The following is a 16643-nucleotide window of genomic DNA, read 5'->3' on the forward strand; positions in this document are numbered from 1 at the left end:
CTGAACTCGGAAACAGAAACTGAAATTGTTGGAAAATCTCAGCAGGTCTGGCAGCATCTGTGGAGAGAAATCCAGAGTTAATGTTTCGGGTCTGGTGACCCTTGCTCAGAACAAAAAAAACAGAAAATGGGGAGAAGAGATCAGCAAGTCAGACAGTAACTGTGGAGAGACAAACAGAGTTAACATTTTAAGCATTGTGATCTCTCAATGCATCTTGCTGTGTGAGCAAAGCACTTTGAGAAATCATCTTTAAATATATAAGGAAAGAAGCCGAAGTAAATATAGGCATTTTACAGAACCAAGGCTGGGAAAATAATAATGGGGAAGCAGGAATTGCAGTGTAGTTGAAAAAATAATTTTTATCAGGCTTCACTGTGGAAGACACTAACAACATTCCAAAATTAATTTAAAAATATACCAAAGAGCAAAAGAAGAAAAGGTAATAAATTTAACCATCAATAGAGGAAAATGTGCTCGGGAAATTAATGAGATTAATTACTGATAACTCTTCTGGAACTGATGCGATGTGTCCCAGGATATTGAGGGAAGTAGCTAGAGAAATAGTGGCTGCACAGGTAGGCATCTTCCAAGAGCCCTTAGTTTCTGGGAAGTCCTGGAGGATTGAAAACTGGACAGCAGAACTGGGATAAGGGGGCATTTTCAGGATGAACTTTGTGAATGAGACAAAAATAGGTGGGAAGGAAAATGGTGAGGATGTCACAAAGGGATTATCGGCAGTTTTAAGTAAGTGGACAAAAATCCCTCTTGAACAGGAATCCAATCTTCCATCACTTTGTTCATGTTTAGCCAGAACAATTTCTTATGTTCTGTTGTTTCCTTTAATTCTGTGTCATTTGTCTGCTAACCTTCCTGTGAAGCACCTGGGAGTGTAAGGGCACGATAGAAATGGACCCTGCCCAGGTATGATAACCCTAAATGTGGTTAAAAGAACTCTAATTTTAGAGGATAAAATCATCTTAACAGCACAATCTCAGCCATTTTGGACATCATAGACCTAGCAATTGAGTTTTGTTTCCACTTTGAGCATCTAGGTTTGAATCTGACTCATTGACCTGCTACTAACAGAAATGAGAAGCCTTTCCCTAATTTTAGTTGCATTTCTCTCTGTCTTACTCTCCTGTTCTTCCATTGACCTCAGTCTTTGGTGCAGTTATATGTTCATGACAATGTTCTTGTTTTATCCGTGTATTTTACCCAGAGCAATGTTGGGAGTTGTAATGAGATGGGCCAACTGTTGTGTCTCCTTGATGTGTTTAACTTGGTAATTGTTGCACTGCCTCCTTTACTGCAGCTTTTACAAGGCAAGATGGCTGACATGTATACCAACCTGAGTGCCTGCAGGCAGTACGTATACAACGTGGCAAGAGCTTGTGACATGGGACACATGAGTGCAAAGGTAAGGCAAGAGGAAGTTGAGGTTTATCCTTGTGGACCACTGTATGAGCAGTCTCATTGTCAACAAAAGCTTAGTACATAATCACTTTCTAAAATGTTTGCACAAAGTCTTGCCTCACTCATGACTTGAGTCTGTAGTGGTCATTTGTATAAACTGAGGTTGAATTCAGCATAATCTGCTGATTGTAGGGGTCTGACTTGATACAAGTTGGAGCAGCTTCAATCTAGTCCTTTGTGGATGTACCATAGCGATGATCGGCATTAAGTTAGAAATCTCACATACTGAATGGCTCGTATGGGAAATTAGAAATGACCACACAGTTACAGTAGAGTCATAGACATAGAGTTTTACAGGATGGAAAGAGGCCCTTCGGCCCATCATGTCTGTGCTATTTATCTAGTCCCACCATGACAAGTGTTGTCCACTGTTGAACTAAAGACAGGTTATTGAGCAGGATTGAGGGAGATTTCTGGGTTGAACAATGCTGTATTAGATTAAACGATGGTTAATGTTAACTTGGTGACGGTGATAATGACATCTCACCTTGACAGTCAGAAATTCACATCACCACCTGTATGTTGTTCTGCAACAGCTTTGTGGCATCCTGGAGTGGGAAGCACACTTTCAATGAATGTCTAATCTTTGTTTTGATAGTTTGAACAATCAGAGTCGGATGCCTATGGAGAAGCAATACATTGATGTTTAAAATAAACACTTTTTAAAAAACTCATTGCAGCCTCACTGAGGATAGCGGCATAATTGGAAATATCATGCTGCTGCGGTAAGAATGCTTACAGTTTAGGTACATTTTGCAACTTTCTAGGAAATGCAGGGACTAAAGGATTCCTTAAGAATGTGTAGAGAAACTTAAAGAAAAATTTCTAACAGGACACTTGTCTCTCATGATGAAATCTGTTTAAGGGCTCCTTCAGTAGAAAGCCTATGTGCGCTCTCAAACAGTCCTATGGTGTCCCTCGCTTGAGAATGGTAGAGGTTTCAAGGAGGCTATTCAAGTCCTTGTGTCTGTGCTGGCTCTATGCTTGAGCAATTCAAAGTCAGCAGTGCAGTCCTGTTCTCTCCCATAGCCTTCTACCTTTAGCTTCAAATATGGATCCCAATTTCTACTAAAAGGTGCACTGGTCTCTATCTCAACTGCTCCCCTTGTGAAAGTATTCCAGGGTCTCACTGAAGATGTTGTGAGAATTCCCTTAAAGCTGCAGTATTCAATTAGTGACCATTTGGCACATTTCCCTTACCAGAGGAAATAATCTTTCCCTTCATTCTGTCAAATCTCTTTAACATTTCTTTTTAAATCTGCTGTTTGTTTTTTTTCTTTTATTTAAACTAACCAAGATCTTTTATGAATCCACATCTCTATTTCCCAGGTTATCTATTTTTCTTCCTGGGATGTTGGTGTTGCTGGTAGGACCATTATTTGTTGATTGCCCTTAATTGCTCAGCAATTCCAGAGGGCAGTTCAGAGTCAACCACATTATTGAGGATCTAGAGTCATATGTAGGCTGGAACTATTGCAGATTAGTGACAGCAGATTGGCTATATTAGTTATTCACGTTTTTTTTAATGATAATTATAGAAGTTATTAAATGAATTGCAATTCTACCAGCTACAGTAATGTGATTTGATGCCCCTGTCCCCAGAGCTGGAGTGCCAGTCCAATGATACTACCACTGCACCATTGTTTCCCCTTTTCCAAGTGCAGTATCAGTACCCTTTCCCACACATCCTTGCTTTGATGCTATTTTCCTCTCTGCTTTCACTGCTGCTCGTTTTGTATCTTGTTTAGTTGTACTTTTGATTTAAAACATCTTCCAAGCAAAGATTAAAAAAAGCTTACTGATCAAATATAGTTCAAATGCTGTGTACAATCAATTGTAATTAATGAGTAAAATTATCTATATGCCTGTTTCTTCTTTCTCAATGTTTAATAGTCAGTGCAAGATTTTAAATTGCAGCCACCCCTACTATTATCTTTTTGGGTGGCTCCATCGTGTTATTCAAAACTGAGAAGACTTCTGCAGTGTCCTGGGCAGTATCAATTCCTCAACCAACATCACTAAAACAGATTGTCATACTTTATATTCTCATGTTTCTGTTGAGGGAACTAGCTGTGCACAAATAGGCTGCTGCATTTCCTACATTACAACAGTGACTACACTTCCAAAATGTATTAGAGTCATAAAGGTCTTCAGCATGGAAACAGGCCCTTGGGTTCACCTAACCCATGCTACCCAGTTTTCACAATTAAACTAGTCCCATTTTCCTGTGTTTGATCCATATCCCTCCATACCTATCCCATCCTTGTACCTGTTCAAATGTTGCTTAAATGACAAAATTGTACTCCCTTCCACCACTAAGGTGTCACCTTTATTCTAATAAAACCTGAAGTTTCTTGGGGCAGGGATTTACATATTAATCAAAACCTGCACCTCCATTCTAACTGATTAAAAACTCGATAGCCATCTAAGTTTGTTCAGTACATTTGCATAAGTTGCATGACCCTTTGATCTTTGCCTATAAATTCTGTGTCCAATGTATTCTGTCTCACTAGCTGCCTGAGAAAGTTTGCGGTTTCAAGTAAATCTGTTGGACTATAAGCTCTTGTCATGTGATTTTTGACTTTGTCCACGCCAGTCCAACAGCGGCACCTCCACCTCATGACCACGATCTCTGGCAGACCATTCCAGACACTCATTACCCTCTGTGTGAAAACAAAATGCCACTCTGGACTCTTTTGTATCTCTCCCCTCTTACCCTAAACCTATGCCCACTGATTTTAGACTCCCCTGACATTGGGAAGAGTGAGTTTTGAGAAGATTTGTAGCTTAGGTTGAGGTTCTGGATGTAGGTTTGCTCGCTGAGCTGGAAGATTCATTTCCAGACGTTTCGTCACCCTACTAGGTAATATCTTCAGTAAAGGCTTCGCCTGGAGGCCCGCTGAAGATGTTACCTAGTAGGGTGATGAAACGTCTGGAAATGAATCTTCCAGCTCAGCAAGCCAACCTACATCCAGATTGGGAAGCGTTATTGGCTATCTATCTTATCTATGCCTCTCATGATTTTATAAACTTTTACCAGGTCACCCCTCATTTCCTATGCTCCAGGAAAAAGGTCCCAGCCTATATTATTGGAGACAAAGTGGCTTAGAACATTCTGAGGCCTTGGAAGCTGCTGCTATGTATAAAGATCATGCCTTTTCACATACTAGAAATCTGCACGGCATTGAGATCCATCAGGTCGGTTCCGTGAGATATTGTGCAGTGTGGAGTATTGATCAAGAGATTGTACACTTTGGGTCCAGTTATCTAACACACTTTTGAGACCAAAGTATCACCAGAGCTAGAACCTCATTTACCTCACCTTCCTTTTTCAGGATTGTGCTGGTGTGATTCTCTATGCGGCAGAGGCAGCTACTAAAGTCGCCCTGGATGGCATTCAGTGTCTAGGTGAGTGCTCTCTCCTTTAAATGATTGATTGAGGGTGAAGGGTTGAGAACAACCCAGTGAGGCCACCACACAGTGAGAGAGGGAAAGCAAATAATAATTGGCTAAGAAGAGAAAAGGCTGACTAGTAGTCCCCGCACGTCAGAGCAAATTGGAACAGGGAACCTCTGCAGTGTCTTCATATTCAAATGCTGTTTGGGAGAGTGCCTAGGGTGGAAATTTTGGAATTGCCAAAGGCAATTGAATTATTTGATAGGCGAGATAGAGAGAAAGCGTCTTCTCTTGTTGGGGAGTCCATAACAGTAGGGCTCAGTGTTAAAATTCGGGCTGATGTCAGGATGTCTTTTTTTTGTTTACACAATGTATAATGGAACTTTACACTTGCCTCTCTCAAAAAAGCTATTGCGATTCTGCCAACCAAACGTTTGAAAGCAAGGCTGATAGGTTATTGTTGGGTAAGCCTGTTAAAGGATAATGATCCAAGCTGACAGAGTCTTGGATCTAATGGGACGGTGGAAGATGATTGGGGTGCGGCAGTAGCTGAATGATCCTAAGTACTGGTGGCTTGGGAAGATTAAGAAGCCAAATACTCAGGAGTACTTGCCAGATTTATGCAGAGAGAGCAACATTTCAGCTGGAGAGACTTTATAAGCTGGAAGTGAAAGATGCGTCAGTTTTCAAATGACCAATGTTTTTTCATTTTCTGTCTCTCACTGTAAAGGAGATGTAAGTGAACCCCTGAAAATGAAGGAATCATAGATGGACCTGCATGTTGCAAAAATTTTGGGGGGGACGAAGGGTGGACAAAAGTATTTGTCGTAGTGTTTCTGATTTTCTTTCTGATGCTACCTCTTTCCATTTCTTCCCATTGCACATAATACAGCTGAACTAATCTCTACTTTTGTCAATTAAAGGTTTTGTTTTAACTGAATTCAAATTCTCAAACTGCCATGGCAAGACTGAAACTCTGAGTTACCATAAACCATAAAATTAACCATTATAATAGGACCTTCACCCTATAGAGTGTAAGATCTGTTTTCTAGCGCTGTGCTTTATAATTTGTCTAATACTTGGGATTGGGAACTGGCTGAGTAAAGACATGGTCTTGTTGGAATTTATGCAGACAATATGGTTTTTGCTAATCATCTCTTGTGCTAATCTGCTCGTACCTATGTGTTTGCAATTGCAGGCGGCAATGGATACATCAATGACTACCCTATGGGTCGCTTTCTACGAGATGCCAAGCTGTATGAAATAGGAGCTGGAACCAGTGAAGTCAGGAGACTCATCATTGGGAGAGCATTTAACGCCATTTACAAATAACCTAATTTCCCAACCACTCCCTAAAGACAAGGCCTCGTATGTGTCTCTTCATTCTACACATCGCACAACTTAGTGCGTTGCGGCAATATTTCATTAACTTTTTAAGATGTGTGTACCCGTTGTTATTTGAAGTGCCTTGGACTCTAACAGGACATCCAACGTTCATAGAAGTATCGATTGCAAGGCTAGAATTGTGGTAAAATCATGAATATTGACTTCCATTGAACACGATTATTCGATTGAACAGGAAGGAGAGCATTCTGCAGTTAGCAGAGCAACAGGATGCTCTATGCAATACAAAAATTGGTTCTGCATCATCACTCTAGTCTGTTGGTTAATGCGCTGTGTGATGTTTTATTAATTTGCAGACGAGAAATTAAATGCAAATGTCACAGAATTATCCCTCTGCAGCACCTCATACTTATGTGACAGGATTATTCAGTGTTGCTGGTGCAGTTGCACATAATCTATACATACCACCTTTCCTTCAGGATCTCATTGTACTTTTCAAATGTTCAGCTGTCATTGTTGCAAAAACTAGAGTGCGAGAGTCAGCAGATGGTTGACTTTCCTTCCAGAGCAGCAACAAAGTTGCAAGCTGTCCAAAGCGGGCCCCCGCTTCGTTCAAAATAATAAATGCAACCCCATCTCCCCTGGCGTTGCTCACAATAGGTCAGAGGGTTTCAGGAGAGTTGTATTCTGTATCACTCATTATATTATCCTGCTGTGGTGGAGTTTTGTATATAATTAACCTTCCCCTCAAGACTGGACGGTCTCTGCACAACCTGAGATCAGGGTCATATCATTAAAATGGGAAGTGCTTGACTCGAGACCAGAAAACAGCATTTAATCTTGCTACTACATAACATTTCAGAGTGAGATATCCCACTTGTGACAGGCTCTGGAAGGTGGATGAGCTTTGTCCAATTTTTACTTTTAATGCTGGTTTTATTCAATCTGGGGGTTTGGGTGTCACAGGCAGGACAGGCATTTATTGCCCATGCCTAGTTGGTTGTGGTAGCTCGTCTTTGAACCGTGATTTTGATACAACCGAGTGTCTTAGCAAGACTCTTCAGTTCCTATTCAACCATGTTGGTGCAGGTCAGGAGTCATATGTAAGGGAGATTAGGTAAAAACTGTAGGTGTTGTTCCATTGGACACCTTTTTGGATTTTGTTTCAGATTTCTATGTTTTTATGTGGTCTCAGTCGTGAATAACAACTGCGAAGTCTGATTTCTCTCCTGGAGGAACAGGATGTTTGCGAGAAAGCCAGTGACACACATAACAAGGAGCGAGAGAGAACCTGCTCACTACTTCATGTCACGTCTCCACACTATCAACCTCACAATTAGACTCCTAAACTTGGGAATCTTAAAAAGTGCTGAGGAACAAGCTCTTGGTATTCAATTTGTTTATTATTAAGGTGTGTTCACTGCTGTTGCAACTCAGTGCATTTTGCAGGAAGCCATTTAGCTAGTGGGATCTATGAGTAAAGTAACACATTGTCAACCCAGCTCCTGTTGTACAGATGTTGGCTGGAACTGCAGCTGTACTAGATGGTAATAGTAAAGCAGGGTCTGTTTTATCTTCTGTTTGTTTTTCTAAGGTGAACAACAGCTTGCCTTTTATATCACACCTTTTAACAGTAAAATGTCCAAAGGCGCTTCAACGGAGCATAGTGAGCCAGTCATTTGATACAGCCTCAGGAGGAAGCATGACAAGTGGTGACCAAGTACTTTGATCAAAGAAGTAGGTTTTAAACAGCAACTGTTAAAAGCAAAGAGGGATGGATAGCTAATTCCAAAGATTAAACCCTTAAGCAGCTGAAGGCATGGCAAGTTAATAGGAACATGGAACATAGGCACAGGAATGCACAAAATCATCTTGGATAAAATTAAAATTACAGTGTTTAATTTTCCAGGTTCTCTTATTCCCAAATGAACCTGCCTATTCCTGAGAGAAATGTAACAAAACTGGACTTGGAAGAAGAATAAACTGTGATAGATTTGAGCCTCCAAACCCGTTACAGCTCCATCCTTGTCATTTTAGATATTCAATGGGTCTTACCTGTGAGTGGTTAAATTTCCATTAAATTATATTTCCTTTCAGTATATCTTGCAGCTCTTATCGTTTGGGAAGCTTAACATGTAGAAACCCACCTGTCACCAGTTCTGGAGTTTCCAGTTGTAACCTGCCAAGAAGCATGTGATGCACAATGTGAAAGCCATGTAACAGGAGTGTATAAGTGTGGGCTGAGAGGAAAGAATAGAGAAGCTAAAATTCTTCAATCTGGAGGTGGGGGTGGGTGGGGGAGAGGGAGGTTAATTTCACTGAAGTATAAAGTATATAAAATGATTTGCACTCAGAACATTGCTTCAGGGTAGGTCAACAAGCTGAATAGAGGGGATTGTGCGTAAAGGAGTGACAAGACCATTTACCAGAGAGATGAACTCAACCCTCTGCTTGCTCTGGTCATCTGTGATGACCATTGGTGAAATCTGGCTGCATGTAACGCTGTGGAATCTGCTCACTTGTGCACGGTGCCACTTGTACTGTTCCTTGTGACAGACAGACAGACACACACACACACACTATACACAATGGGTCTAAATGCAAGGTTACCTACTCTGGTTTGAAATCACATTGTTTGACTACCCTACATTCCCACCGGTGGTCATGCCTTTCCGCAAAGAATTCCTTCATAACTCGATTAAATAAATCTTGAATGTCAAAGCATTTTATTTCAATCTCCGATATTGTTATAACAATTAATGTGGTGATTATATAAAATGATGAATCACTTTTATGCCCCTTGATGTTTCTCTGGATTTGTCTGCAGCACTCTAGTCCTAACCCTAACCCTAACCCTACTGCAGATTTGCAACCCTAGTCTGTTGTGAATGGTTGTATATATATCAGTCAAAGTTGAAAGATCAGGTGCTCTTGAGGATAGATTGTTTGAAGCATTCATCAATTAACTCTTTTGTCTCAGGTCATTCACTCTTGATTCTTGGATAGGTGGTGCTTGATTTACTAATCTGAACTATGTCTACAGTCAGATTAAAGAAGTGTTTTAGGAGGCATTTAGCTGTGGATTGTCCTGACACAGGGATGGAATTATATACGAAGAGACTGGAGAGTGATGTCTTCATGTGGTGATGGTATCTGATGACCTCTTTATTTGGGTCACAGAGCGCTACAGATACCTTTAATGTTCAAAAACACTCAGTTCCTTCTCTGTCAATAAATACCTACATTCAGCAGCAAGTGTTAATGTCGCACTTTGAAGAGTAAAATACCCCAAGACATTCGCAGGGAGTTATCAAACACAATTTAATAATGTACCACATAAAATGATGAGGGCAAATAACCTTACCTTGTTGACCACATTTTTGGTTGTAAGGAATATCTTAATGGAGAAAAAGAGAAGTCGAGAGATACACAGGGGATTCCAGAATTGGGGCTTTTCACTCAGCAGTAAGTAATTAATGCACACTTATTGTTTAACTTACTGCTGGATGTCTGTTTAAATTGAATGGACCTAATCTGTGATAACTTCAGATTTGGATATAGTCTTGTTGCTTGTAGTTGCATTCACTCTGAATGACAACACCAATGTGATCTCCTATCAGGGAATTACTTTTAATCATTGAATGCTCTGTGGGATATTTATGAGTAGACTATAGATGTGATTATACAGTTGATTCAATAAAAGCTACGTGCAACATCTTTTGGTATTCTATATTTGATGAAATGCGTGGGAGAAGCAGCTCATGGTGGTATTTGGCTGTTTGCTGCAGTAAAGTGGGTTATCAAGCAAATGGACCAGGAACAGTGCCGACCTATGAAGCCGATAGGTTTGCTAATTCAGGACAGAAGGGATTAAAAAGGCAAGACATCCATGTGTTGACAATTGTATATTGTGATACAGGTTTGTACATCTATGTTGTGTGTGCTATTGTATCTGATGATGGTTACATCAATAACAGAATCTTTGATGAGGTATGCCCAAAGGTGAATTGGATTTCAGAGAAGACATGCTACTCACTCAAGGAATTTAACTCTAGGCAGGAAAACCCGGGAATAAGTATTGAATTCACTGGAGACAGACCTAAAAGGATCTCCAAGAAACTTCTGATAATGATGACACGAATCACAAGAGTCAGTCATGTGAAAAAAACTCATTACGTATAGAGCCACTAATGGCTATTGCTTGATATCAAGTGGTAAATTCATATTGATCTGCAGGTTAGAGCAGAGCTATTTACAATTCTGCCACAGTGTATACCCTTGTAGTTAATGTTTATGTTTCAGATTAGGGGCTCTCCTGTATTGAATACCATTGCTAATAGGAAAATATACCTTCCAGCGTGTGTTCGGACAGCTCTAATTTAGGATTTTAGGTTAGGATAATATCCATTTAAGGGTGCTTAAAAGACTCGATTGGATATTAGCAAGGATTCTCTGAAAGTTAGTTCACTTGGACCAAAAGCAGCTTCATAGTTTTTAAAAGAAGGTCACATCAGAGCCAGGGAACTATGTGCTCAGCAGCTTGATATTCCTTAGTAAGAAGATTCGAGACGGGATTGGAAAAGATCCCCTTTGTGATCAACAGGAAAGGGAAGAGTATAAGAAATTCAAAATGTCACTTCTAGGGGTAAAAAGCATAGCTTACTGTGTCAAATTAGAATTTTACATGATGCCACTAAGGTAGGAGTTGAGAAAGGTTCATGAGATGCTGCCGAGCTGATGTTGTAGAAAGCCCGTGATTAGATGCCTCATGAGGTCATTTCATAAGGTAGATTCTTGCGATATCAACAGAAATTTAAAATGAAGGATTGTGAATCATTGCCAATCTGGCAGCTAAAATGTTCAAGGTTGCAGATGCAATTCAGCCTGGGGACAAGCTAGCTTAGTGGGATACCCAAGATTGGTTCTAGGCAATGTTCCTACATGTCGAGTCAAGTGATGTGCAGGTAGTCCTTGCTGTATGATAAATAATATGGGGATGCAGTCATGGATGAATATTTATAGTGTCTGCACACAATTAAATGTTGAAGGAAATATCTGTTCCATCAGCTACTCTTTATTATCTGGAATTATTAACCCTGGCAGCGATGCTGGGGCAAAACCTTTACAAGACTTAAGACCTCAAAGAATGCTCATTGTACTTGCATAATCTTGCAGCAGTCACGCACAATCTTCTGGCCTGTTTCCCAGTGAAAGCTCAGGGCCAACTTAGTGAAATCATGACAAAAGCTAATGGTGGTGTGTTTCTATTATCATCATTCAGTATAAATCAAAAAATACATTGATGCTGCAGGTTGCTACTCAGGCTACATCCATCTGCTGTACCCAGTTTTGAGGTCTTTAGAAATTAGAATATTAAAGCACAGTACAAGCCCTTCGGCCCTTAATATTGTGCTGACCTGTGGAACCAATCTGAAGCCCATCGAACCTACACTATTCCATTCTTGTCCATATGCTGATCCAATCACCATTTAAATGCCCTTAAAGTTGGCGAGTCCACAACTGTTGCAGGCAGTGTGTTCCGAACCTCTACTATTCTCTAAGTAAAGAAACTACCTCTGACATCTGTCCTGTATGTATCACCCCTTGTGCTAGCCATCACCACCCTAGGAATAAAGGCTCTCACTGTCCACCCGATCTAACCCTCTGATTGTCTTATGTCTCAATTAGATCAACCTCCTTCTCCCTAATGAAAACAGCCTCAAGTCCCTCAGCCTTTCCTCGTAAGACCATCCCTCCATACCAGGCAACATCCTAGTAAATCTCTTCTGAACCCTTTCCAAAGCTTCCACATCCTTCCTATAAGGTGGCGACCAGAACTGCACGCAATACTCCCAAGTGCGGCCACACCAGAGATTTGCAAGCTGCAGCATGACATCATGGTTCTGAAATGCCATTCCTCTATTAATAAATGCTGACACACCATATGCCTTCTTAATAGCCCTATGTATATGATCTCCAAAATCTCTCCTCATCTACACTACAAGAATCTTACCATTAGCCCAGTACTCTGCATTCCTGTTACTCCTTCCAATATGAATCACCTCACACTTTTCTGCATTAAACTCCATTTGCCACCGCTCAGCCCAGCTCTGCAGCTTATCTATGTCCCTCTGTAACCTACAATATCCTTTGGCACAATCCACAACTCCATCGAACTTTTTGTCATCTGCAAATTTACTATGCCCTCATCCAGGTAGTTTATAAAAATGTCTAACAGCCAGTGGCCCAAAACAGCCCCTTGCGGCACACCATTAGTAAAGAAACTCCAGGATGGACACCTTCTGTCTTCTTTCATCTAGCTAATTTCTGATCCAAACTGCTAAGTTGCCCTCAATTCTATGCCTCTGTATTTTGTGCAGTAATCTACCATGGAGAGCCTTATCAAACACCTTACTGAAATCCATATACACCACATCAATAGCTTTACCCTTGTTCATCTGTTTAGTCACCTCAAAGAACTCAGTAAGGCTGGTGAGGCTTGACCTACCATTCACAAAACCTGCCCTAATCAATTTATTCCTATCGAGATGATTATAAATCCTATCTCTTACAACCTTTTCCAACACTTTACCCACATCTCAAGTAAGACTCACTATTCTATAATTACTAGGGTTGTCTCTACTCCCATACTTGAACAAGGGGACAAGATTTGCTATTCTCCAGACTTCTAGTACTATTCCTGTTGATGATGATGACATGAAGATCAAAGCCAAGGCTTGGACAATCTCCTCCCTGGCTTTCCAGAGAATCCTAGGATAAATCCCATCCAGCCCAAGGGATTTATCTATTTTCACACTTCCCAGAATTTCTAACACCTCCTCCTTGTGAACGTCAATCCCATCTAGTCTAGTATCCCATTTCTCAGTATTCTCCTCGGCAACATTGTCTTTTTCCAGTGTGAATACTGATGAAATATATTCATTTGGCACTTCCTCTATCTCTTCTGACTCCACGCACAACTTCCTACTCCTGTCCTTGATTGGCCCTAATCTTACTCTAGTCATTCTTTTATCCCTGATATGCTTATAGAAAGCTTTAGGGTTTTCCCTGATCCAATCCGCCAACAGGTTTAGGCGGCACGGTGGCACAGTGGTTAGCACTGCTGCCACACAGCGCCAGAGACTTGGGTTCAATTCCTGACTCAGGCGACTGACTGTGTGGAGTTTGCACATTCTCCCCGTGTCTGCGTGGGTTTCCTCCGGGTGCTCCGGTTTCCTCCCACAGTCCAAAGATGTGCAGGTTAGGTGAATTGGTCATGCTAAATTGCCCGTAGTGTTAGGTAAGGGGTAAATGTTGGGGAATGGGTGGGTTGCGCTTTGGCGGGTCGGTGTGGACTTGTTGGGCCGAAGGGCCTGTTTCCACACTGTAAGTAATCTAATCTAATCTCACTAAATCTGATTACAGGTTATCATGTCCTCTCCTCACTTATCTTCGCTCTCTCGTTAGGTCCTTCCTGGCTACCTTGTAACTTGTACCTTTATTTGGGGGTTATTGGCGATTTGTAATGCACATGGGTAAGAAAACTGCTGTGCAAATGATCCATGGTGTCAAGACCTCCGGTCAATTTAAGATTCTTGTTGAATTTAGAGCAACATGAATGTGGAGACAGCTAATAGAGGTGTGTAATGCAGCTGTAGAGTATCTGTATTGATGGCCAGGAGCTCAGTAAATGTCTAGTTGTCAGGCTGTAGCCACCATGAGATGTGGTCAGAACGAGATGGATTCTTTCAATGGTTCATTTTGCCTGTTGGCATAAAAACATGCCGAAATGAGAGGCAGATTTTACACTATTACTACACTTCTAATGACTTAATTGGCTGGCAAGTTGTGTGGAAGGCACTTTAACTCAGTCTCCTGAGAACAGGCAATCTTCATAAAAGTTTGAATGATCCAAATGCTGTTCACCTCCTGCTATTTCTGATGCAGAGGAGTACACCATTATTGATAATGGAGTGTCTACCTTTCCCGTGTGGATAGACATCACAGCAAGCAAATGTTTCCAATTCATCCTCAAATTTAAAGTTCTGTTCAGGACCCACCTAACTCCACATACACCCTGATAGGTGAAGTGGCCAGAGGCATTACTCAGCTCACAACCTGTGACTGATTATACATTGCTACCATTGCGACACAAAGATAAGGACAAATCAACATCTATCCACATACCCCAAATATTATTCCTTGGAACTGACTATTGTGTAGTTGCAATAATGATCATGTCTGATACTATAACAGGAGATATAATTACGTCAAGGCAAAATATAAAGATGATGGAAATCTGAACCATAAACACAAGTTGCTGTTAACAGTTCAAGTCCAGTATGACTTTGCTTCTTTCTTCACAGATGTTGCCAAACCTCCTGAGTTTCTCCAGCATTCTCTGTGTTCCATATCAGATCAGATACCATTTAGACTCTAGCTCGTTTTCAATAGCCTTGCATCCTGTCCTTGACGATGACCCATTTTGATCCGGTCTTATAGGGTGGGGTTTCCAATGCCTATGGATGCAGTTCATCCCCGGCATAAACACAAACTGTGGTTCTAATATCACTGCTTGCTCTCCTCAGTCAATCAGTCCAGAATCTCAAACACTCAAATCAATCTGGTTAAAAGGTCCCTGTTGGGCAGAAACCCTGAACTCATTCAATTGCTGATGAATGTCCTCTAATACATACTGGAGACAAGTACCCTCCTCAACACAAAAATGCTGTATCCATTAACCTGTTCTCCGATGAAGCCATTGTAACTGCTGTAGTTTTCGTGATTAAAATCCTATTGGATACCAAATGTCACTGTTATGGATTTTGTTTGGCATGAAACTGATCATGAAGAAATGTCTAATGTGCTCCATTGTGGCATAAATAAATCACCTGTATCAGCCGTGGAAAACAGTGCGATTGAGCCAATGTCGTATAAGAGTTAAAAATGCAAGCAAACAGCTTATCTGATTGAGTTAATATCGTATAATAGTTAAATTTGTTTTTGCTGCTAATAGGGTTCCATGACAAACAGGGTGTTGAACAAACTTATATAAACACGTACACAAGCTACCGCAAACCAGGCCTAACTGATGTTGCAACGGTTCAAGTGACTTACTGATGGAATGTCATGTTGTGATTGGCTTATTGTGTTGCTAAGGCTTGAAAATTACATATAATTAAGATAAGCTATCAGTGTCTTCATGTTTAAAAATGTAATCCAACCTTACAATCGACATAGTTACACATTTATTCTCGGCAGCCAGAATGTAACAGTCACTGCTTCTTAATAAAAATTCTTTAATTTTTACCGATTGATGACTGGTCATTCTAAGAAGAAAAAGAGAGTATCCAACAAGCCTAAAGTCCAAGTAACCCTCCTTAAATTTTATTTAGCTGGGGAAAAGTCCCTCTTTTTTTTGGTAAAACTGTCTCAGAAATTCACAAAATGATGGTCTCAGGGAAACAGATAACAGCCTATTCCAAAGGAGAGAGAAATAATCTTAAACAACACCTGCTTATGGATAAAAATTGAGAAAAGTAAGAGTTCAGTTTACATTCCTCCCCAGTCCAGAGCACTCAGGAAGCTTTTATTAAGCAATGAAAGGTAATACTTAAAATAAACAAGGCAGCATTATATTCACTCCGTGTGAGTCTCACTTCCCAATCTAGATTAGGGAGCAAGATCCTTATCCTCAGTTTCAAACTTAGTGTATGGTATCCGTGCTGGTTAGAATATACAACATACAACATAAAACAGTACAGCACAGTACAGACCTTTCGACCCTCAATGTTGTGCTGGCCTTTTATCCTACTCTAAGATCTGACTAACCTACATACCCTTCATTGTACTATCTTCCATGTGCCTATCCAAGAGTCACTTAAATGGCCCTAATGTACCTGACTCTACTATGACTGCCAGCAGTGCATTCCACCCATCCACCACACTCTGTGTAAAGAACCTACCTCTGACTTCTCCCCAAACCTTCCTCCAATCACTTTAAAATGATGCCCTCTTGTGATCGCCATTTCCGTCCTGGGAAAAAGTCTCTGACTATCCACTATGCCTCTCAACATCTTGTACACCTCTAGCAAGTAATCTCTCATCCTTTTTCACTCTAATGAGAAAAAACCCTAGCTCCCTCAACTTTTCTTCATGAGACATGCCCTCCAGGCAGGCAGCATGCTGGTAAATCTCCTCTGCACCTTGTCTAAAGCTTCCACATCCATCCTATAATGAGGTGACCAGAACTGAACACAATATTCCAAATGTGCTCTAACCAGGGCTCATAGAGCTGCAGCATAACTTATCTCTTTTTGGGCCACAATGCGTGTGATTAATCAGTGACATTCCTGAACTTGTTGACACCTTTAATCTCTCCTTGCTACGATCTGAAGTCCCCTCCTCCTTCAAGGAGACCTCAACCGCCG

At 40.8% G+C, this 16643-nt stretch overlaps 1 protein-coding gene across 2 annotated transcripts in view; it reads left to right on the forward strand.

The window, feature by feature from the left end:
• ivd (isovaleryl-CoA dehydrogenase) overlaps positions 1–15522 on the forward strand; it is a 109119-nt gene extending 93597 nt beyond the window's left edge. For both annotated transcript variants that reach the window (XM_072569286.1, XM_072569287.1), the window contains 3 exons: positions 1313–1417; positions 4809–4881; positions 6068–15522. In XM_072569286.1, coding sequence (XP_072425387.1) covers positions 1313–1417; positions 4809–4881; positions 6068–6201 — 312 coding nt within the window. In that variant the 3' untranslated portion in view covers positions 6202–15522. The remainder of the gene's footprint in view (positions 1–1312; positions 1418–4808; positions 4882–6067) is intronic.
• Positions 15523–16643: the final 1121 nt, after the last annotated feature.

Source organism: Chiloscyllium punctatum, chromosome 4, assembly GCF_047496795.1.
Source record: "Chiloscyllium punctatum isolate Juve2018m chromosome 4, sChiPun1.3, whole genome shotgun sequence".
In the NCBI taxonomy this organism is placed as follows: Eukaryota; Metazoa; Chordata; class Chondrichthyes; order Orectolobiformes; family Hemiscylliidae; genus Chiloscyllium; species Chiloscyllium punctatum.